Source organism: Lipotes vexillifer, unplaced genomic scaffold (genome assembly GCF_000442215.2).
Source record: "Lipotes vexillifer unplaced genomic scaffold, Lipotes_vexillifer_v1.1 scaffold253, whole genome shotgun sequence".
NCBI classification, from domain to species: domain Eukaryota; kingdom Metazoa; phylum Chordata; class Mammalia; order Artiodactyla; family Lipotidae; genus Lipotes; species Lipotes vexillifer.
The window spans coordinates 2264088-2289023 of NW_006780322.1; the positions used below are offsets into that span (position 1 = coordinate 2264088).

At 48.0% G+C, this 24936-nt stretch overlaps 1 protein-coding gene across 14 annotated transcripts in view; it reads right to left on the minus strand.

Moving 5' to 3' along the window:
- DYSF (dysferlin) overlaps positions 1–24936 on the minus strand; it is a 229745-nt gene that overhangs the window by 192045 nt on the left and 12764 nt on the right. For all 14 annotated transcript variants that reach the window (XM_007453392.1, XM_007453388.1, XM_007453390.1 and 11 more), the window contains exons 2-3: positions 12131–12186; positions 10827–10918 (exon numbers count right to left, since the gene is read on the minus strand). In XM_007453392.1, coding sequence (XP_007453454.1) covers positions 10827–10918; positions 12131–12186 — 148 coding nt within the window. The remainder of the gene's footprint in view (positions 1–10826; positions 10919–12130; positions 12187–24936) is intronic.

Below are 24936 nucleotides of genomic sequence, written 5' to 3' on the forward strand. Positions count from 1 at the left end.
CTCTTCCACTATAAGTGGCCTCCACACCTGCAGGGGGTGGCAGACGCTCCATCGGTTACCCCAGGCCTTCCCATATGCCATGGTGCCATGAGCTGAAGAATGAACGGGTGAGGCAGCCGAGGTGCAGCAGACCAGAGAAGACAACATCCCCAGGTGCTAGGAGCTGTGTTAGGGAGAAGTTAGATGGGAGAAGTAGGTGCAGCTCACACTGACACTGACCAATAAGTGAATGTAAGACAAGCCCTCTCCCCAGACACCCGGAAGGAAGGTGGCCCAGGAAGGCTGGCAGGACACAGTTCTTGCCCTGTTTGGTTCATGGGACACCCCAGGTGGCGTACCCTGGGTGTCACACACGCCAACCATGGTCTTCACATGTTGAGTCAGTGCCAACATTTTTAAACTATACCTTTCAACCTATAGCAACACTTTGAAAACATTCTTCCTCTCAACTATCTTCCAAAAATAAATTTTATCATAGAATGATGAAGAAAAAGAGCTGGAACCTCAGCTCTGCCATGCGACAGCTCTGTGGCTGAGCACAAGTTACATAACCTTTTTGAGGCCTGTTTTCTCATCTGTAAAGGTCATTTATTCATTTGACAAATATGTAGTGAGCACCTAATTATTGTAGGTATTGGGGATACTGGTTATACAAAATGAACAACCACCCCTGCACTGTTGGAGCTTCACAGGAATAGTGCACACCTCAGAGGGTTCTTGTAAAATCCAAGTTCACATACCTAACACCCCCAACTGTGTCTGGGACATAGACAGTGCTTGGTAAATGTCACCCCACTCACCACCTTCCCGTCCTCTGCACATACTACCCCTCCAGATTGAAGTGAGGGACACATTAGATCATGACTGTCATAATATATGTAAGAGGTAAGACTTATTTTTGGTCACTCCTGATGGTAGAATAGAAATGAGACGCCCAAAATCTCAGGGAGAGAGACTGTGGCTCAACAGAAGGAAGGACTTTCTAACATTATAATCCAGGCCCTGAATAGGCTTCTTCCTGACTCTAGCTCTGTCCTTGAAGCATGGAGGAGACTCCCACAGGTCTTTCAACTCTGGATGACATACCTGCCAAGGGGGGAGGCTCCAGTGAGAGTGTGGGTGGCCGATGACCAGTGCAGGCACAGGGTAGGGTCCAGGCATGACAGCAGTGGGGTTAGACAAGCACCATCACTAGGGCCTCCTGCAGGAAAGGTTTACACAGTCCAGACTGGTAAATGTGAAGGGAGTGCTGGCAATGGAAAACCAGTTCACAACCTTCAAGGTAAACACTGAATCAGTCAAGCAAGAGTCACCTGTGGATGCTAAATCTAGGGGGACATTTTGATGAGCAGGATATTTGCAGGGTCTTAAAGTGTCTCTTAACACACGTCAAGGAGGAAAAAAAGAACAGTAAAGACACAATGGAAAAATCAGACAACACCTTGACAGGTGATTGAAATGAATGTCACCAACGAGGGACACCATGCACCTCCAGATCCTGAGATAAACACAGCACACCTATGATGGATTCCAGCCAGGAGTCAGTAACCAAATCTGATCATGAATATAATCATGAGAAAGACATCAGACAAACCCAAAATGAGGAATATTCTATTTTTTTAATTGGGGTATTGCATTATTCAAAAATGTAAATTGTCATAACTGTGGAAATGTCCCAAAGTAAAGGAGGCTATGGAAATATGATGACGAAATTCAATATGGGTATCTATACTGGGGATCCTGTACTGGGGGAAAGGGAGGGGGAAATGCTATAAAAGACATAACTTGGTCAATTGATAGGATCAAAATACAAACAGTAGATTAAAGTAGGCAACCATGTTAAATTTACTGAAGTTGGTAACTTACTGTGATTATGTAAAAAAAATCCCTGCTCTTTGGAAATATACACAGAAGTATCTAAGGATAAAGGGCCATGATGAGTATAACTTACCCTCAAATGGGAGAGAGAGAAAAAGGGAGGACAGAGGGAGAGGAGAGAGTGAAAGAGAGAGAGAATATTATAAACCAAATGGAATAGAACATTACCAATAAATGAGTCTAAGTAAAGTGTGTGGATGTTCTTTTTTGAAACTTTTCTGAGTTTGAAATTATTTCCCAAAAAATGCTCTAGAAAGGTCTCCATGTGTCCGTTTCTCATTCTTTATCTTTTAAACTAAGAAAAAGACATGTCAACTAAAAATATATGTATTATAACTCAAACCCATTCATCACTGACTCAGCCGCACCTTCCTCATTAGATTCAGTGAGTCAGCACAACAGGAAAATCAGATAGCCCCTGACCTGGCAGGACACACACACACACACACACACACACACACACACACACACACACACACACACACACACCTACACACACACACACCACCACACACACACACACAGGCACACACACTCAGGGGAAGTTTAAAGGACACTGGTGAGGAGACACCATGAGCTGCGGCCCCTTCAGCCATGTGTGCCTGGCCGTGAGGGGCAGGAAATGAGAACAGCCGGACATAACACACACACACAAACCCCAGCCTCCCTGGCCTCTGGGAGACTTCCTGCCAGTATCTGATCCTCCAGGGGCTGCCCAAGGGTAACTCTAAATAGTTTTCCACTTAAATCCAGAGAAAGACAAAAGAAGAACTATTCCAAAACACAGGGATGTCCTGGATAGAATCCAGGGCAAAATATAGTTATAAAAATCCTTGGAAAATAAGGATATGGTCAATGCTTCCGAGGATGCTGAGAACAATGGGATGGTGAACTGTTAAGTATTCCTGCCTCAAAACTGCCTCCCAAGGATTCCGGAGGCTTGCCAGCTGGCTTGCTGAAACCTGGAGGCTGAACATAGGCCTACTTTCCCCAACTTCTAACAACAGCAAATTGCCTCTCTGCCTTTTTTAATGTCTGTGTGCACAGGCATATTTGAGTGAACATTCATTCCTGTGTAAGAATGACACCAGGACAAAGCAACCAATAGACGACAAGCAGAGAGAAAATACCATCACACTTAAAACAGACCAAGGGTCAATATTCCTAACAAAATCCCAAACGTACAAACTACCATGAATTAGTTAGAATAAAACAAGCACCTCAAAGTATTAAGATAGGCAACTGACAGAAGAAGAAATACAAATGGGCAATAAACACATGGAAAGATGCTCAACTTTACAAGCAATTAAGGAAACACAAATTATAAGATACGTTTTTTTCCCCCATGGCACTAACAAAAATAAAACATTGACGGGCACTTTTTTTACACTGTCGGTAGACGTAAATCAGGACACCTTTTCTGAAAAGTAATTTGGCAGAATTGATGAAAATGTTATCCCATTCCTAATGACCTATCCTAAAGGAAAAATAGTATAAGAACATAAAAACCTTTGGATAAAGATATTCAGTGGAAGGCCAGGAAAGAAACTAGAAAGAAACTAAATACCAGTCAATAAGGTTACAGTGGGATAAATTATGGTGCACTCACACCGTGGAATACAACACAACTACTGAAAATGGGGTTGACCAATATCCACTGACCTGGGAAAACGGTTCATGATAAAATGACAAAAAGCCAGATGGGGACCAATATACATGGCGCGACTCATTCTTGTGTAAGTAAATGAATACACTTGTATATAAACAGATGCTTGCAGATACTTAGGGAAAGTTGAGGAAGCCATATACGGTCAACAGCGGACACCACTGGAGGGAAGGGAAGGAGCGGATTGGGGAACATGCATTTTTTCCTTTATAAACTTTTAAAAACGGAGCTTACTTACACTTATTATTTTACTTTATTTCTTTTGGCTGTGCCACGTGGCATGCGGGATCTTAGTTCCCCAACGAGGGATCGAACCCATGGCCCCTGCAGTGGAAGCACAGAGTCTTAACCAATGGACCACCAGGGAAATCCTGGAGCTTACTTCTGCTTATAAAAATATTTATAATTTTTATACTCTTGTGGGGGTTTTTTTCAAATAAAAAAGAATGTGTTCATATTCAGGTACAGCACGTGTCCACGGGGCATGCACTTGCTGTAATGTTCACATACTGGCGTGGTTTCTGTATGTGCATCTATATGGATCCTGCTACAACCAACAGTCCCCACGTACTGGACACCTTCAATGTGCCAAGCACAGGGTAGGCGTTTGACACGTACGCATTATACAACAACTCTGCATTGTAGGTACCGTGATTGCCTTTCAGAAAGGTCCAGGTCAAGGCAGTGCCAGGATGAGACCCACTGCTGAAAGTGGGGCTCCCAAGAGTAGCCTTTGACCCTAACTCTCATGCCAGCCACCACCACTGCCCTGCTCAGCTGCGTAGACAACCTGGGGGACCAAGACCACCTGCCCCTGCCAGGATGGAACCCCTTGACCACATCAACTCATTCCAGGTGTGAGTCAAAGGCACCCACTGGCCAGATCTGCGCCCCGACCTTCCTTACATTCTTGCACATGACAGACTCACGTTCAGCTCCTTCCTAGCAACCCCCGCTTTCCCTCAATAGATTAAGCCCGTTGTCCCGGGAGACACCAGGACAACCCCTACCTCCACCCTGGGGGCACCAAGACCTACTTCAGGGTCAGCCACAGCCCTACAGGAGATGGTCACCTACGTCAGGAAGACCCACCGTTCCCAAAACATCTCCTCACAGCCTGTCATGGTGCCGAAAGGCTCACCATTAGCGCTTTCATTTTTGGTCTAAGCGGAGTCTGGGAAACAAAGCACCATCGCCTACGTTCCTAAAAGAAGTAGCAAAACGTTAAGCCACAGGCTGCCACCAACACTTCAGCATGAATGAGTGAGTCCGTTTTCAAACCATAGCTGGCTGACAGCAGACTTTGATGGGAAAGGGCTGGGGTCACTGGGACTCAAGCAACTGGGGCAGCTGGAGGGCAGCACACGGAGCTACGGAAAAGGGGATGTGCCGAAAGGAACTGCCATTTAGGGAGCAGCCCTCTGTGGCAGGTCCCTGAGATGTGCTTTTGCACTTGATTTAATACTCCCTAAGGAGGAGGAAACAGGCTCAGGGAGCTGAGCTGAGGACCTGCCCAAGGCCACAGGGCTGTTGAGTCTGGACCCGAGCTCTTCCCAAAGTCCATATTCATTCCAGCTCATTCAGTGACCAGCTCACGGGGCCGACGTCGAGGTGAGAGGAGGAGCAGCTGAGGAGGAAGGACAGGGAGCAGCGGTGCCCGGGGAGGTACCCGAGCTGCCTCCGGGGCCCCCGTCAGTGGCAGACACCATAATGACAACCCAGGTCGCAGGGCAGGTGAAGGCAGGCAAGGCTCTGTGTGCGGCTGAGAGAGCCCTCAAGGCCCCACTTTATAGAGTCACCAGGTCGCTGAAAGGTTGGGAGTGAATCACACTCTTCTAAGGAAAATGCTATCGTGAGAGTCTAAGGGAACGCTTCTTTAAAGGCAGTAGTATGCCTTCTAGCCGATTCTTGGTGTAAATCTGGGTCGCAGCCACCCTGGAATAGAGTTGCCAGATCAAGTACAGGATTCCCTGTTAAGTTTACCTTTCAGATAAACAATGGGTAATCTCTTAATATAAGTATGTCTCATGCAACATTTGGGACATTCAAACTTAACTGAGGGTCCTATATGTTTCTCTATTGAATCTGGCCACCCTACCCTGGGCCTGGCTAGGCCTGGGGCCAGTGAATTATGGTGGTCAAGGTGAGTATCATTTTAACCCTGGCGGTTTTTTTGCTTCGTTTTGGGGGTTTTTTTTTTGGCTGGGCCGTTAGGCTTGTAGGATCTTAGTTCCCCGACCTGGGATCAAACCGGGCCCTCGGCAGTGAAAGCGCAGAGCCCTAACCACTGGATGGCCAGGGAATTCCGTAACCCTAGTGTTTTGACAGATGGACATTTTGACCCCATGGAGACTTTTGCTCCCATATTTACACTTACCAAACATTTAAATTAAAAAAAAAATACATCTACATTCATTAATTTCTACTGGAAAGGCATTTTTCAGAACAAATTAAATTAAGCCCATTTAATTTGTTGAGATATTTTCTATACAGTGTAATTAAACTCCTTTCTTTTTTTAAGCTTCATTCTTATTTTACCGAAATTATTGTCATTGGTAACAATTATTTTCTGTTTAAATTTCCCAGCACAGGTTTGGTGCAAAGTTTTCTTGGGGGGGTTTTTGTTTGTTTTTTCGTTTTTCGGTTCATATCAAGCTTTATCAAATGTAGCTCCTCTTCCATTCTTGAGTTTTCTTTTGTGGAATTAGTTCTATTAAGTCTGTTTCTCTCAGGTCAATGTTTACAGTTACCAGCAGGATTCTTCAGTCAGTTTTTCATTTCCTTAACAATGTTACCATGTGCCGTTTTGCCCATAATTATCGCATGGTAATCATTTCTACCAATAACCACATCCAGAAACTATGGCAAGAATTATATTTATTTCTTAGTTAATCCATGAAAAAATTGAGAGCCATTCCTTGCAGAAGTGCCAGCATTGCTCTCATGCCCTGGTGCACACTGGTTTCCCCTGGGCAGTTTCAGGAAGTTGTAAAGCTCCCAGGCCATTCTAAGATGCACCCAGGGTTGGAGCACGGTTCTAAAAATCTAGAGCTGCGCTGTCCAACGCAGTAAGCCGCCACTATGCACGCACATGAGCTATTCAAAATTAAATTAATTAAAATTAAATAAGATTCAGTTCCTCAGTTACACTAGCCAACACAGAATGGTTCCATCAACTCAGAAAGTTCTACCGGGCAGCACTGGTCTGGAGGGCAGACGACTGGTTCTCACTCCCTAACACCTGGGAATTCGTAATGATGCACAGGCCCCGCTCCCAATCAATTAAGTGAGAACCTGCAGGCGGTGTCAGGCACTGGCATGTTATGTCAAAGCTGTCAATGATGCTCTTGTGTCTCATAGTCTGGATTGGGAATTTCGCAGCTGAACATCCCAGGGGTCAAACTTAGCTGGTAGGGATCAGGGTCAGCTTCCCCTCCAGCGTCCTTCTGAGAAGCCCAGAGTAAACAGGAAGTTGTTGAGTGCAGCCTGGGACACTCAACTGAGTCCAGGACCCAGCCTAGCTGGGTTTGCACTAGTGTCTCCCATCCAGAGGAGTGAAGTTTCCTTTTATGTGCATTTGAAACCTGATTTTATCGACACGGAGTTGATCCACCCCTGCAGTTGCTTCAGGATAGGTGGGGTGCAGAATGGCCCAGAGACAGTATCCAGCCTGAGTTTCCCCTCCTGAGAGATTCCGGGACCCCACTCCAGGCCAGCAAACCAGGCTGGCATAATGAGGTCACCCAAAACTGCCAATGGTCGTCAGGGAAACACAGAAACATCAAAAATCCCAGAAGCCCTGGGGAAAGAGAAGAGAGTGGAAGTAGGGGAGAGTCAGAGGACAGAAGGAATAAAAAGGAGAGGGGCCAGGAAGGAAAAAGAGCAAAACCACAGAGCTGTGGAGACAGAGGTGTGAGTGGGGGGCGGTAAAGAATGAGTGAGGCATTGAGGGGACTCTAGAAACAGGTGGAGGCAGAGGATGGAGGTTCAGAAGAGGGAGAGGAGGAGACAGAGGAAGACTGGGCTGTGCTGCACCTCGCTTGGAAGAAGACCCAGGAAGACCCTTGGTGGGCTCACAGCCCACCCAGAACCGCCAGGAAGGAAGGAACTGCTGCATGACGACCCTGTGGATTTCACTGAAACCGAGGGCAGTCAGATGGCAGCGGTCACCGTCACACCTGTTATCTCCCTATGTGCTTCCTGACCAGACACTGCCAACTTGAGGGTAGTGAGTAGGTGTTCTATGTAAAATGTTCATTGAATTGAATTCACTGATTTTTTTTCCCTTTTCTCTTTTAGAACGTAAACTGTCACATGGCTGCTCTTGCCACTTCCTGGAAATGCTTCTTACTTTTACAGTGTTAGACTTTTTAATACTTTTAATTAACTGGGATTCTTTTTTTTGTGTGTGTGGTTCACGGGCCTCTCACTGCTGTGGCCTCTCCCGCTGCGGAGTACAGGCTCCGGACGCACAGGCTCAGCGGCCATGGCTCACAGGACCAGTCACTCCGCGGCATGTGGGATCTTCCCGGACCGGGACACGAACCCGTGTCCCCTGCATCGGCAGGCGGACTCTCAACCACTGTGCCACCAGGGAAGCCCTTAGCTGGGATTCTTTTCTCACATTTCATGAGCAGCGTGAACGTACTGTGCGCTCTAACCATGATGGCCTTACAGAAGCACCCTGTGGGTACCTGCCTCCCTCCCGCTGCTCCAGTGGGTTTACCCTCATGCATCTTCCATCCAAGCAAACTGCTCTCCAGCCTGCATACCCCACTGGCTCCGAGGCTCCGATAACAAAGCTAAAATTCTATTATTTCTGAAATTCTTCAGATGTTTGTGAATGTAAGTTTAAATTTAGTTGAATTAAAATTTAATTTTTAATTGCTAGAAATGCAAAATTGAGATAAATGTTTGAAAAACTCAAAAGTTACATTCAAGTAGTTATCAGAAAGAAGTTTCTGGTGAATCGGGAAGCTTTGTGAATTAGTTCTTCTGCAAATTGCTGTTTGAGGAACCAATTTCCAGCACACTGGCCTCTCAAGTGACCTCCCTGGTCATGTGGGAAACTGGTGTTCAGGGAGCTGACTTGCCCCCAGGAGCCAGAGGACACCCACAGGGGCCAACGAGAGGGCTCCAATGTGCGAGACAGCCTGCCCCTGCTGTGATCTCCAACCCACGGAGCCAGGCCAGCCCATGTTTGGCACTGGCCTGCTATCACCCCGAGGGCTAGCCTGGCCCTTGAATTGATCAAAAATATGTTCTCATCCCCTGCTGCCTTCATGGTCTTAGAAATCTCCCCACAGGGCCTGATGATCACTGAATGTGATCATGAAAGTGAAACATGCGTTTCCTCTGCATGCCTTTGCCTTGCTACGCTCTCTCCAGAAGGGCCCAGCACCTGCCTGGGGCTTCCGGGAGCCTCTGAGAGGTGCAGGGGCTCCGTGATTCTGACCATGTTGCAGACCTGCCCTTCAGTCACAGCTCTGCCATCAGTAGCCTTCGAGGAAATTAATCTCCTGGAGCCTCAGTTTCCCTCCATAATAATGAGAAGTCTAATAGTAACACCTAACAATTAAAAAAGATCTTTTATATAAAGACTCAGCACAGGGCCAGACACTTGGCTAAGCTCTTGGTAAACATCAGCTGTTGTGGGTTTGCTATTATTATCCTCAGCCTGGTGTCAGAGGCCCCCTCCCAACCTGGCCCCATTGCTTCCTTCTCACTGGGCTACACAAGTCATGTGACTGAATCCCACGTGTAAGGCCTTAGCCTGCTGCCTTCCATGCCCGAACAGTGGAAGGCCCTCCCTTCCTCTCCTCTCTAAAGCCAACCCTGGCCTCCGAGTCAGTCTGTGTGGCTCTCCTCCAGGAAGCCTTCCAGGACCACCCAGAGTCCAGCATTGCTCCTTCCTCACCTGTAAGTCCACCATTCATGCTTGTCAGAAGCTGCCTTTTTTCCATGAAATACCTGTGCTGGGGTAACAGTGTGAACGAGTTCCAGCCCCTGCAGGAACCTGCACCCTGTGCAGGTGGGGGCTGCTGAGGTCCAGGCTGGACAAGATGGACCCAAGACGCCCTGGACCCACACCTTTTAGCCCTACCTTGGGAGGGCCCAGTGGAAGCGCCCCCATCCTCCCCACACGTACCACGCGCTGCACCCACGGCCAGCAGAGACACAGAGAGACCGTGGTGATTGCATTTTTCTTCCAAGCTTTTTAAGATTTCAAACTTTCCAGATGTCTGGGAGGCTGAGACCCCTGTCGGCCTTCCCCAGGTCTCTGAATCCTCCCTCCTTCCCTCTCCCACTCTTGCCCCGCCGGGAAACACAGCCGGGCCCCAGACACCAGCTGACCCAGTTCCCAAACAAAGGCTCTACTGTCAGCAGGTCACAAAACAGCAAGCCCATGCCTGATCCTCGGGTCCAGACCTCAGCGAATGGCACCAAGAGCATGAACCCACCCCTGCCGGCCCCTCACACAGCTGCACCCCCATCAGGCCTAGCAGGGACCGGCTGAAGCCCCACCCTGACATTCAAGGTTCAGCACTGAGTGCTCTCAGACTGTGTCTCCCGGGTCACCCTACCCACAGTCAACAGGGCCATCAGTCTGCAAGCTGGCTGGCTGCCCAGCCCACCCCCAGCACGCACAAGGCCCAGGAGCTCCACGAGGAAGGACCCATCACCAGGCTCAAGAGCCTACTTCTGCCACCACAAGACTCTGAACTCTGTTCCTACTGTTGCCCCTGCCTGGAAACCAGCCCCACTACGTACATGAAATGTCACCAGAAGACACTGCCACAGGACGGTGGGCAGCCAGTGTGGGTCGTCATTACTGTTCCAACTTCTAAACCACAACTCCCACCTCGAGTCCCACCTCTTCCATGAAGCCATCGCTCGGCCCGCCTCGCGCCATGTGCCACTGCCCTCCCTAGCCTGTGCTGGGCAGGGAGAGAGGGCCGTGCCAGGCACCTCAGAGCTGCAGCAGGACCCAGAGAGCCTTTTCTTCCCTGCTCCCTGGGGCACAGGCTGTCTGGGGAAACACATGAACATCTGATTCTAGCCCATCTTCCTTCCCTGTCACTTGGGAAGCTCTCAGATTTACCCACGGCTGAGTTCCTGAGACTGCAGCCAGCCCTCTCCCCCAGATCTACCACCGGGCCAGGCCCACTAGTGGCAGGTCTTCACTGAACACCAGCTCTCCAGAGCCCACATTCTGTAGTCTACATCCACCACGACCCTACCCGTACACACCCACAGGCCAGAGTCCCCCTCACCGCCTCACCTGTTCCTCCCCATCGTCTCATGGTCTTTGACCACCACATGAAGCTCGGAGCCCTGGTCCAGGGGGACACCCTTGAGGTCCCACTCAAAGCCCTGGAAGAAAAAGAGAAAAGATGTCTTAACCTATGGACCCCTAGAAGAGACTGTGTCTGGTTCCCACAGGTCCCCCTGGGGCACTGAGCAGGCATCTGTGACCACTACTGGTGAAGGGAAGGATGCATGAGTGAAGGAATGAATACATGAGTAGCAGGGTCTCAGAGCTTCAGAAGGAACAGTGAGAGCTGAAGGCAGTGGAAGAGAGCAGGAGACCAGACCCCCATGACCCCCTCCCCAACTCAATTCCACCAGTCACCAGGAGCACAGCTGGGAAAACTTCCAGGTGACCCCGCAGGGCCCAAGATCAGTGTGTTCATGGGACAGCCCGGCGCCTGGTGACAGCATGCATTAGTGCCACCTCGGTCTCCAGAGACCCCAGGACCCTCCTCAGAGCAAAGGCACCCCATGCATCCCAACCCCATCCACACAAGGATAGGGCTTCCAAAGACCACCAGGGTGCCATAAAAAGAAAGCTGGTTGACTAAGTCTCAAACAAGAGCAAGTTATGTAGCAGACGGGAGCCAATTCTTTCGCAATTAGAGAATGACAAATCTCTGCGCAGGTAATACCCTGACCAGCAAGAGCTTGAGTTGGTAAGCAAATAAATGAGCATCTGCCAACATAGATTTACTGATTAAAATTGTTAAAGGCTATTGCAACATGCCTTAAGTAAATCATTTGCACAGATGATTTACTGCAAATAGGCAATTATTTCCTACAGTTTAAATTACCTAAACATTGTCAGTTTCTCTGAAACAGTGTATTAAATTTAACCCAAAGGGAAAAAAAAAAAAAAGAAAGAAAGAAAGCTGGTTGAGAGGGCAGGAACCAGAGGAGGACCTGATGAATCAGGGAGGGCTGTGGGGAGGAGGCAGCTCTGGGCAAGGACAACGGCCCTGTGTAAGGGAGAAAAGACAGGTAAGAGAGCCCTAAACACCCTCCTCCTGGCTGGCCAGAGCTGAAAGAAGCGGAGACAAGGGACCCCTCACTCCTCTCCACACCGTACCCACGGCACAGGGGAGACCGCAGGCCAGGCCACCACCGCTCCTCCCAGGTGCCAGGAGGATTTCGTTGGCACACTGGACCAGAGCCCCTCCTCTCCATGACAACACCACTGAGAAAGCGGCCTCTGCCTGAGCCCCCTGACTCGTCCCTGCAGAGACAGTGGCAGCAGAGGGAGGAAGGAGGGAAGGTGGGAAGCTCACATACCTCATTCCACACGGGGTTCACGTTGTTCTTGATGACTTTGGTTCTCTTCTTCACCCCTACAAGAGACACAGAGGGGGAGTGAAGAGACGTGCCCCAACCTGCGCCTTCCCCAAGTGAGGGCCAGTTCTAAGACCTGCACTGCAGCTCACCCGCCAAAGGAAACCTTACAAAACCCACGAGTCCCTGAGAATCCCACCACTCTGCAATGAAAGCCCAATGCCAATCACACACATCTCTCAGCTCTGGCACGGACAAAGAGCAGCCCCGTCGGAAGGACTGTTTAAAGGAAAATACCCAGCCTGCCTCTTCTTTTTTTTTTTTTTTTCCTTGCGTTATGCGGGCCTCTCACTGTTGTGGCCTCTCCCATTTGCGGAGCACAGGCTCCGGACGCGCAGGCTCAGCGGCCATGGCTCACGGGCCCAGCCACTCCGCGGCATGTGGGATCTTCCCGAAACGGGGCACGAACCCGCGTCTCCTGCATCGGCAGGCGGACTCTCAAGCACTGCGCCACCAGGGAAGCCCAGCCTGCCTCTTCTTAATGAGTTGGTTACTGTTACTCCTGACTTTCTAAAAAAGTTTTTAAATTGTAAAGTTTCTGATTCTCAGAATGAATGATCTTCATAGAAAATATTCCATTTTTCTTTAAAAAAATCTATCTCCACATATTGTATGATTCCATTTATATGAAATGCCCAGAACAGGCAAATCCACAGAGACAGAAAATAGATTAGTAGTTTCCAGGGCCCTAGAGGGAGATGGGAATGGCAAGTGAATGCTTAATGGAGATTTCTTTTGGGGGTGATGAACTGTTATGGAATTAGATAGTGATGATGGTTGTACAACATTGTGAGTATACTAAAAACCATTTATACTGTACACTTTTAAATGGTTAAAATGGTGACTTTTAGGGTCTGTGAATTTTACCTCAGTTTTAAAAAAATCCACCTCACTCTCACCTTGAAGGTATCTATCTGAAGCAGGCTGTTCTACCTGCTCGTGAGGGCTGGGCCAAGGGAATGCAGAAGGGCTTTGAGACAGACAACAAGAAGAACTAACACTGTGATGGCCAAGAAGAGGCACAGTGCCCCAGGCGGCAGACTGCTGAGCGCTCCCTCTGGAGTTTGGCCTAAGGGGTGAATGAGGGGCACAGAAAGGGCTAAACACGTCTGGCTCTTCCATTAAGCATCAGAACAGAAATGATTCCGTGTTCAATGGACGATTAAAAGTGTTCAGCCAGGGCTTCCCTGGCGGTACAGTGGTTAAGAATCCGCCTGCCAATGCAGGAGACACGGGTTCAAGCCCTGGTCCGGGAAAACCCCACATGCTGAAGCAACTAAGCCCGTGCGCCACAGCTACTGAGCCTGCGCTCTAGAGCCTGCGAGCCACAACTACTTAAGCCCGTGTACCTAGAGCCCGTGCTCCGCAACAAGAGAAGCCACTGCGATGAGAAGCCCACGCACTGCTATGAAGAGTAGCCCCCACTCGTCGCAGCTAGAGCAAGTCTGCATTGCAGCAACAAAGACCCAATGCAGCCAAAAATAAATAAATAAATAAAAATAAATTTTAAAAATAATTTTTAAAAAAAAGTGTTCAGCCAGACACAAAACTTATATTTGGGTTGGATCTGAAAGATCACCGGTTCAACCCCGCCTGTGCAAGACCCTGCAGTAAGAAGCCTTTGGTCTCACCTGGACTGCTCAGTGTTTACAGAGTCCTGCCTGGACCATGAAAGCCCCTCAAGCCTCTGGAAACATCTCCCAGGACCCCCGAGTCTTCCTCTGAAACTGAGCATTGTCCGTTTCCCTTCTGTAGGGTCAGCCCCCGTGGCCCGGTTCAGAGCACGGAGAGAAGTGGGGAGCAGAGGTGGGTCAAGGACACAAGCCAGGTAGGGGGAAGGATTTGGAGGAAGGAAACAACAGAGAAAGGAGCAAAGGAAAATCCAGGAGAAAGCAATATCTGAGGGAGGATCGGTAGACTTAAGGCAAAGATTCAGCCCCACGAGCCCCCTCAGAGATCCTGAGAAACCTCCACCAGTGGGAGAGGGTGAGCCCCCAACCCCTCTCATGGCCTGCTGCAAATCACTGTTGTGGGAAAAGCACGTGGACTTTGGAATGACACAGACCACCATAGAACACTTATTTTCTGGGAGACCCTAGGGGCAGCAGTTCTCAAACTTTTGGTCACAGGATGTCATTCTTAAAAATTATTGAGGCAGGACTTCCCTGGTGGTGCAGTGGTTAAGAATCTGCCTGCCAGTGCAGGGGACACCGGTTACAGACCTGTTCCGGCAAGATCCCACATGCCGCGGAGCAACTAAGCCCGTGTGCCACAACTACTGAAGCCCGAGTGCCTAGAGCCCGTGCTCCGCAACAAAGAGAAGCCACCGCAATGAAAAGCCCGCGCACCGCAACGAAGAGTAGCCCCCGCTTGCTGCAACTAGAGAAAGCCCACGCGCATCAACGAAGACCCAACGCAGGCAAAAAGAAATAAATAAATAAAATAAAGTTTAAAAAACATTATTGAGGGGACTTCGCTGGTGGCACAGTGGTTAAGAATCTGCCTGTCAATGCGAGGGACACGGGTTCGATCCCTGGTCCGGGAAGATCCCACATGCCGCAGAGCAACTAAGCCCATGCGCCACAACTACTGAAGCCCATGCGCCTAGAGTCCGTGCTCCACAACAAGAGAAGCCACCGCAATGAGAAGCCCGCGCACCGCAACAAAGAGTAGCCCCCGCTCGCCACAAAGACCCAACACAGCCATAAATAAATAAACAAATATATTTATTTATTAAAAAAAAAGAAAAACTTCCATAGAAAAAAATTTATTGAGGACCCTAAGGAGCTTTTACTAAGGTAACTTGTATCTATCAACTTTTACTGTATTCAAGGTTAAAGCTGAGGCATTTCAAAATATTTATTTAGCAATTAATATTACATTAACAATAATAAGCCCAGTACATGTTAGCATAAGTGACATATTTTTATGAAAAATAACTAACTTCCAAAGGAAACAGAAAAGTGACACTGTTTACATTTTGCAAATCTCTATAATGCCTCACTGGATTCTCATTATCCTGTCTACGTTCAGTCCATTGAGATGTCTTGTTTTAGTTGACATCTGTGAAAAAAACCCAACCAGACATATAGTTGGAGATGCATTTTAATAAATTTTCAGATAATTGTGGATCTCCTTCTTTGATACTGCACCAAAACTCAATAAGTATTATTTCGTTTTCTTTTTTTTTAATTTTTGGCTGCATTGGGTCTTCGTAGCTGCGTGCGGGCTTTCTCAAGTTGCGGCAAGCTGGGGCTACTCTTCTTTGCGGTGTGCAGTCTTCTCATTGCCGGGGCTTCTCTTGTTGTGGAGCACAGGCTCTAGGCGCATGGGCTTCAGTAGCTGTAGCATGTAGGCTCAGTAGTTGTGGCTCGCGGACTCTAGAGCGAAGGCTCAGTTGTTGGGACGCAGGGACTTAGTTGCTCCGTGGCATGTGGGAGCTTCCTGAACCAGGGCTTGAACCCGTGTCCCCTGCATTGGCAGGCGGATTCTTAACCACTGTGCCACTAGGGAAGCCCTCAATAAGTAGTATTTCTTAAACCTAAAGGTTAGCTGCAGTGTGATATCTGAAAGCAGAGTGATGAACATTTTGTACTCTGTTACATTAAAATCCATTGTCCTATCTTGCATTTTGAATAAATCTTTCATCCACACATGATTCTGTAACATCTTGCATTGCTCATGTGGGAAGTTTTTGCTCACTGAGTTATGCAGACCTTCCAAATGTTGACACATTTCACTATATAATAATGAAAAATCACATTCATTAATATCACCATCAGTCTCATCAGAAAAGTCATTAAATACTGGGAAACTGGAAGACAGAAGCTTTCTAAAATTCCAATTGTTGTTTGAAAGCTCAAATTTTATGATGGACAACAAATGATAAACGTCAGCTTTTAAAGTGGCAGGCTCACTCACTCATTTTCAAGAAAATGTCTCTCAGATGCCCAAGTGTGAACGATCACAGTTTGTCAGTCATTCTTTCAAGTAAAAACAGTATTCCATTAAAAAGAAAAAACAGCCTAGTTCAGCATGCCACTCAAGCGGTCACACAGTGCTTTTTCTTGCAACAATCTTCATTTTCCAAGGTGCAACAGAATGCTCTGTGCATACTTCCCATCTCAACACAGAAAATATTACAAACATGTGTAACTCCAGATAAAGATTAATAAAATTAATATTTGCACTGCTTTATCAAGGTCATTCTTCAGTAAAACTGGCTTTTTTTTCCCCCCCAGACTGTGAGTACTGGCTTTTTTTTTCCAAATTACATGAGGGTGAAAAATACAACAACGAGTACAATTTGGTGCCAAAGCCCTCATTAGTCTTAAGGCACCAACAGTTTTACCGTCCAGGGCTATTGTACCAGTTGTACAAATATGGACTCAGCGAAAATGGCAAATAGCATCTTAGTGTTATTGTGGAAATAGCTTTAACCTTGCTGACCTGCTCAGAGGCCTGGGGATTCCCCCAGAGGTCCACGTACCACACTTGAAGAACCTCTTAGGAAATTCATTGAACATCTCAGTTTCCTCATCTGTAAGGTCATAATAATACCTCCCTACGGGACTGTAGTGAAAATTAAACAAGATAGGATGACTGAGCTGCCTGGCACACAGCACGCTCATTAAATGTGAGTTCACTTCCCCTCCCCTCCCCTCTGTGCCCCACTCTGATGCATCTAGTGAATTCCTACTGATCCTTTAATGGGCAGCTCAGTTGTCTCTGCTCAGATAAGCCTCCCCCGACTCTCCCAGACAGAGACGGTTGCAAGCTGTGACCACAGGTATCGAACAGCAGGACAACTGTGTGCTTCTATGTCTGTCTCTCCTACTAGAGTGTGAGCTTCAGAGAGCAGACACCATGCCTTCCTCATGTTAGGAACCCTAGAATATAGCAAGGTGCCCAGTAATCGGGTGCCAAATGAATGGGTCCTTTTCTTTCCCAAGTTGACTGCAAGTTCACTTCCTCACTAGAGGACAGAACAGCTCTTCTCAGAGAACGCCAGAGACTGCATTCGCAGAATGGCTACATGTCAACAGAAAGAGGGGATGAAAGAAAGTACAATGGAGGGCAGGTGTCCTTGGGGGGCCCAGTTATCTTCTTAAAGGTTGCCCAGGACTGCCCTGGCTGAATCATTCTGAATCCCCTTGGGGGCCGTGTTGGTGTGGCTCCAGCAGAGGTTAAACACGCAGCTTTGGAGTCATTCAAACAGCAGGCACTACTAAGTGAACTTGTCACCTCTCTAAGGCCTTATCTCCCTTGGCAGTAAAATGACAATAATAAAGAGTGTCTGCTGTATCAGTTTTGAGGGGATATGAGATGCTATCTAAGTGTTCACTTCCCCTCCTCTATCAACTTGCCATGACCTACAGGAGTAACATGGAAAATTCCATCTGCAGCCTCTCTTGAATTGTCCACTTGGAAACGTATCCAGGTGCTCCTGGCTAGCAGCAACTAAGCAGTGTCTGTGTGCCAAGCCCTGTGCAAAGTGTCTTTTAAACATTTTCTACTTCCTGCCTTCCCTGAAGATGAGGAGAACAAACGCCCTCTAAGGGATTTCACTAAGTCCCGGTTAGAAGGGCCAACTCTGGGACCCTCTGGATGACATGAAGCGAGTGGTCACTGATAGGCTCTACAGCCCCAAAGAAGAGCCAGAAAGAAACGAAACATTAACCCGGCACAATCACATGACTTGCAGACGCCAAGGAAGAGGACGTCAGGCTGCTAATTAGGAAACAGTTCCTTCCTCATCATGGATTTAGACCTGTCCTGTCCTTGATCATCAATTCTGGCCTTGAGAGATGTGGCGTTATGTCTAAATAAACAGACTCAATAGTTAAAGATACAGGAGAGCTCACAGCTCATGCTGGGGTTGGGGGAGGGGATTACATCCTCTCCCCAGATTACTCTGCAGACCTGGGGGCCAGCAGGCACCCGTGAGAATCATGCTGGAGCCCTAGGGTGTGCCTCCAGACTCAATGACTCAGTGAAGGGGAGTGAACCCGCCATGGGAGGACTCTTTTGGGCCCCATGCACATTCTTCACTTGTTTCCCCAGCCTACCCACCCCAACTCACCCCACACTCCGAGACCAGAGTCACCCATGGCTGTAGGGTAGTGTTTTTCTTTTTCTTTCTCTTTTTTGTTTTTTGACCATACTGCACAGCATGCAGGATCTTAGTTCCCTGACCAGGGATCGAACCTGTGCCCCCTGCAGTGGAAGCGCAGAGTCCTAACCACAGGACTGCCAGGGAAGTCCCTAGGGTGGTGTTTTTCAAACTGCAAATTGGGACCCATTAGCAGGCCATGACATCAATTGAGTGAGTTGACCAATATGTCTTTTTTTTTTTTTTTTTCTTGCCGTACGTGGGCCTCTCACTGCCGTGGCCTCTCCCGTTGCCGAGCACAGGCTCCGGACGCGCAGGCTCAGCGGCCATTGGCTTACGGGCCCAGCTGCTCCGCGGCATGTGGGATCTTCCCGGACCGGGGCACGAGCCCATGTCCCCTGCATCGGCAGGCCGACTCTCAACCACTGTGCCACCAGGGAAGCCCCCAATATGTCTTTTTAATGACAGAATAGAGAAGAAAATTTCAGAGCACATCTTTGGTGTAAAAGTACTACTACTCGAAAATTTTGGTTATATTTTCACATGCATGCTTATGTTGTGTACTAAGTCTTGATGTAAAATATATTTCTTGTTGTGGATAACAGTCCCAAAAGTTTGAAAATAGTGCCTTAAGGGAAGATTGTCAGAGGAGAACTGGTGAACAAAGAAATCTTGGCCCTTGCGTGTCGAGAGCCCAGGTGTGTGACAGAAAATGATGAAGCACACCGCCCCGGTCCCCCACTGGAGCCAGTTTTGATAAAGACCATGAGCTGTGGGAGGGGTTGTGAGAAGGAGCCTCAGAGATAGGAGCAAAGTGAGGGTAAGAGGACAGTCCACCCTGCCCAGCCAGCGCCTGGGCCCACCTGGCTGAGCAGTCTCCACCAGTGGGAGTTTCACAAATCTAACACCTGAGCGTCAGACGTGGCTGTGGCTTCACTCGAGGAGCCACATCACTGCCCTCTGCTACCCGCCTGGTGAGGTCTACCTGTCAGCCAGGTTGCTGTCTCCCCTGCAGTCTGGGCCTCAGGCCTCACTCATACCTTCAGGCCCATCTAGTGGGGACAGACCCCTTTCAATGGCCCAGGATGCTTGTGAGCCCTGCCCTGCCCTCGTCACCAAGGCCTGGACAGGCACAGGGGTTACAGCATAGAAGGGAGCACCCCGATCTCTGGCAGAGAGAGCGGGTGATCTCCCTATAGCAGAGATAAGGCAGACTCCCTCCTCCAACACAATGAAAAGGTCACGGTACATTTCGGAAGCAGACAAAATGCTTGTCTTTGTAACACTGATTCAATGGACTCTTTGGGGCTGGTGGGATCACCGAGAAGACAAATGCCAAAGTAGGGACTTTCACTGAGCGTGCACATCACAGTCTGTAACCTGCTCCCATGTTTCTAATGCCTGTGCAAAGAGGATTCACAAAAAAGCTGAGAAATACTGGTCCATTTCCTATTGCATCTCAAAGGCACCAAGGCCCAGACATCCACTGACAGATGAACGGATAAACAGAATGTGGGATATACATGCAACGGAATATTGTTCAGCCTTAAAAAGGAAGGAATTTCTGATACATGCAACCACATGAATGAACCTTGGAGACATCATGCTAAATGAAATAAGCCAGTTACCAGGGACTTGGGGAGGAGGAAATGGGGAGTTATTATTTAACAGGTATAGATTTTAGCTGGGGAAGATGAAAGGGCTCTGGACATGGATGGTGGTGATGGCTGCACAACAATATGAATGTAATTCATACCACTGAACTGTACACTTAAAAATGGTTAGGATGGTAAATTTTATATTATGTGTTTTTTTTTTTTTTTTTTTTTTTTTGCGGTACACAGGCCTCTCACTGCTGTGGCCTCTCCCATTGCGGAGCACAGGCTCCGGACGCGCAGGCTCAGCGGCCATGGCTCACGGGCCCAGCCGCTCCGTGGCATGTGGGATCTTCCCGGACCGGGGCACGAACCCATGTCCCCTGCATCAGCAGGCAGACTCTCAACCACTGCGCCACCAGGGAAGCCCTATATTATGTGTATTTTAACACAATTTTTTTTTAAGTCCAGGTGGAAGATGGTGAGAACACAGGTAGCAGGCCTGGGGTCTACTGACAGGCATCTGGGTGGGGAAGGCAGAAGTGGTGGTGGGAGCAGAGCACATCTCAGATTCTGACAGGGATGCATGAGTGCTGGTGGGGTCGTTCACCTAGAGAGGGAGCAGAGAGAAGAAGAGATGGGGCATCTGGGACTCCCAAAGAGAGAGAGAGAGAGAGACGGGTTGTTTCTGCCCACCAGTCAGGTAACAGGACCCACTGTCAGAGAGGCAGGGCACCTTCAGATTGTGCAGGCAACCTCAACGCAGTCTCTCATTTAGTCCACAAGTATTTATTGAGGACTTGCTCTGTGCTGGGCACTCTCTTGACACCTCATTAGAATACCCATCAGAGGGACTTCCCTGGTGGTGCAGCAGTTAAGAATCTGCCTGCCAGTGCAAGGGACACAGGTTGAACAGCCCTGATCCAGGAAGATCCCACATGCAGCAGACCAACTAAGTCCATGTGCCACAGCCACTGAGCCCGCGCTCTAGAGCCCGAGACCCACAACTACTGAGCCTAGTTGCGTGCCACAACTGCAGAAGCCCACGCGCCTAGAGCCCATGCTCTGCAACAAGAGAAACCACAGCAATGAGAAGCCCATGCACCGCAACAAAGAGTAGCCCCCGCTCGCCGCAACTAGAGAAAGCCCACACGCAGCAACGAAGACCCAATGCAGCCAATAATTAATTAATTAAAAAAAAAAGAATACCCATCAGATAAACAAAGTGATAGAAATTCAAAGTTATCAGCAGAAAACCAAAAACTGGTAGACAAGAGAAATGGTGGCAAACGGAGAAAAGGTAGTGGTGGCTTCTGCTGAGGGAAGGCCTGCTTTACTTCTTGGCAGAGATACCCCCTAACAAAAAGGGTAGGCAGACTCTGATAACTCTGATACTTGCCCCACCATCTGTGCCCTGACTTAAGCCTGCACACCCCAGGACTGGGCAGCAGTCACTCCCTGCCTTCCCTAGCAGAGCCCTACTCTTCTCACCTCAAGAACTCCCACCTCGACCTCAATCTTTCTAAATCTTAACTGAAAACATACTTTCCAGAAAATGAGTAGTCAGGAAGGGGTGGTGGCAGGTGGATATACTGGCTGTGATGGAATGCTCTCTAAGAGGGGTAGTCTTTAAACTCAAAAGGCCAATTAGAACTGGGGAAGATATTTTAAACATCTATGACAACATCTTAATGTCCTTAATATGTAAAGAGGACTCACAACTAATGAAGAAAAAGACAAACATCTCTTTCCTCCCAAACTGGGCAAATTAAAAAGCAATTCAGTAAGAAATAAATGTAAATAGGCAATAACATTGAAAGGTCACAAATACTATTTGAACCTAAGAAATTGTTAAAAATTTGCATGATAATGCTTCATGTTAGCAGAATTATAAGAAAATAAGCCCCCAAACTCAGCTAATGGGAAGATAAAGTTGGTACAGACTGTCAGGATAGCAATTTGGGAAATGTGACAAAGCCTTAAATATGTCTATAACCTCTGACACAGCAACGCCACTTCCAGTGTTTACCAAAAGGAAATAGTTAAATAAGTGGGCAAAGATTTAGTCACCAGGATATTTCTCATAGTGACAGTATAATTTAAGCTTCGGATATAAATATTAAAAAATTGATACAACCTAAATATTCCTTAATAGGGGGTTGAAGAATATTTACTGATACAAAAATGGCTTTTACTGAGTGAAAATGTAAATATGCAAACATCTGGAAAAAAGATATCTGGATGGGATTATCTCTAGGGAGGAAGGCAAGGGGTCTAGGGACTTCCGGTGGAGGGGTAGGACCGGTAAGGTTCAATTCCTTGACCTGAGTGACGGACATGGGTGTTCCCTTCATAATTTATCCATTAAAGCAGGGTTCCTCAACCTTGGCCGTATTAGCTTCTGGGGATGGATAAGTCTTTGTTGTGGGTGTCATGGAGCTGTCTTGTGCACTGTAGGATGTTTAGCAGTATCCCTGGCCTCTACCCACAGTAGATGCCAATAGCACCTCATCCTCCCACCCAGTGGTGACAACACAAAAGGTCTCCAGACATTGCCAAATGTCCCCTGAGGAACAAAATTGCCAACTGAGAACAACTGCATTAAAGCGTACATTTATATATTATGTACTTACTTACGTGTTCAATTTCACACTAAAATTGCTTTAAAAAAAAAAAGAGAGAGAAAAGAATCTTGGAGGAAATACGTCAAATTGTTGCCAAGTTAATTTGAAGTATAAGGATAGGGGGCTACTTTTTACTTTTGTCTCATTCTTTTTTACATTGAGTACATGTTACGTTCACCTAAATAAAACAGGCTATCTTCCATGCTTTAAAGTAATTTTTTTTTTTTTTTTGCAGTTCGCGGGCCGGCCTATCCCGTTGCGGAGCACAGGCTCCGGACGCGCAGGCTCAGCGGCCATGGCTCACGGGCCCAGCCGCTCGGCCGCGGCACGTGGGATCCTCCCGGACTGGGGCACGAACCTGTGTCCCCTGCATCAGCAGGCAGACTCTCAACCACTGAGCCACCAGGGAAGCCCTAAAGTAACTTTTAATATTCAAAAAGCTAGATTTAGAGAGTCCGGTGTCCTTACAGCTCACCTTCCCTAAACAGGTAAGTCACGTGGGCCCACCTACAGATGGTTCCATAAGATCCCCCAGGAGATAGATGAGTGGGGATGGGGGAAGAGAGAGAGAGCGACTGGAGAGACATGGGGAGGAAGAGAGGACTGATGGGAGGAGGGAAAGGGAAGGGGCAGTAATGACTCGGGTTCTGGCTGGTAAGCCTGGAGGAAGCAGGGTAGAAAGTCACTAAGTGGGGGCACAGGAGACCCAAACTTCAAGAAAATGAGATGTTTGAGCTCCAAGGGAACAGGGATCTGGTTTTGTTCTTGGATGCATCCCCAGCCCCTCGAACAGCACCCAGCATGTAGTAGGTGCTCAATAAATATTTGTTCAATGAACTAAATGCATGAATGAAGGCATGTAAATCATGACATTAGAGGGTGGGAAATGGGCAGGGCAGAAGAGAAGTACAGTTCATTAAATGCTATAGGAAATGAAGCTGCTCATTCACGCAGATGGTCAGTCAAAAATCTCCACCATGGCCCAGGTACTCATGGTAGTTAGTCATGCTAACTAATTAATTAATACAAGAACAAAGGGATGATAAGGATTCATTAAAAGCCTCTATCCTAAAGACCTGAGAGAGGGAACACATAAAAGGGCCCTCAGAGTCCAGCATCCCAGAGCTCATAGTCTATTTTGGGAGGCAGGTCCTGAAATTACATCTGAGCCTGGAATGCCCGGAACAACTGTGAGAAAAGTGGGCCTGGCCAGGCCCATGCTCCTCGGGCTCCGCTCCGAGTGGGAGCCCAGAACACAGTGCGGAGACTTCTCTGCAAACAGTCCAGTCCCCTCTGTGCCATGATGTGTTCTGACAAGTCTTCTCACCCTTGATTGCACTTTCTGTACATTTGGAGATTTTTTGGAAACACCTATATCTGGGCCTCTCTCCCCAGAAGTTTCGCTTCAAGAGAGGAGGGACAGGGAGTTTGGCAGTGTTTTTTCTGAAAGCTCTCCATGCAATTCTGATGTGCAGCCGGGGTTGAGTACCCCAAGCTAGATGATCTGTAAATTCTGGGTCTGATTCTAACAGCCCCTTTCCCTAAGCATCAACTCAGCCCCAAAGTCCAGCATGAATACCCCTGTAGGGTGGGGGAGGTCACATTAATTTCACCTTTCACCACATCTCACAACAATTTCTCTCAAGATGTGGTTCCAAAATGGCCTGCATCAGGTATGGAAATGCTAATTCTTAGGTCACTTAAACCTGCTGCATCAGAACCTCTATGGATAGGACCCAGGAATCTGTCTTTCAAGCACAATCCCCAGAAGATTCTCAGGCACAGTAAAACATGAGAACCACTGCCCCAGACTGTTGAGACTCCCAGGCACATCTGGAAGATGGTGAGTAACTGGGCCAGAAAGGGCACACACTAGAGAGTACCACCTGTTTGCTCTCAGCACCAGGCATCCTGATGAATAGGACAAGATGCTGTCCTCAAGGAGTCCTGCGATCTTAATTATGGAGCAAAGTACTGGGCACAGCCCGGCTGGGGCGAGTGCACTAGCAGACCTAACAAGGTGCTGTGCATCCAGAGAGAAGAGACTAATGATAGCCCGGGGAATCCTGGGTGCCTTCCTGAAGAAGGTGGCATTGTAGCTGGGCTTTGAAAGATAATAGACTTTGAACAGCTGGAGATGGTACATTCCATTATATTTCAGTTTTGCTAGGAGCTTGTCAGTGCAAATAAATAGTAAGGCATTATAAAGGGAGGGGAACGCAGAGATAGGGAGAGGACAGCAGGTGCATGTGCTTGGGGTACCTGGGCTGGGGCAACAGCCAAGAGGGACCTCAATTGATTTGGACTCAAGGGCACTGCCCACTCCAAGCACTCCCTGCCATGACCCCCAGGTTTCCATTTCCTTGTCTGCAGAATGGAGAGATTAGTAGCTACCACAAAACCGTTAGAGAACCAGGG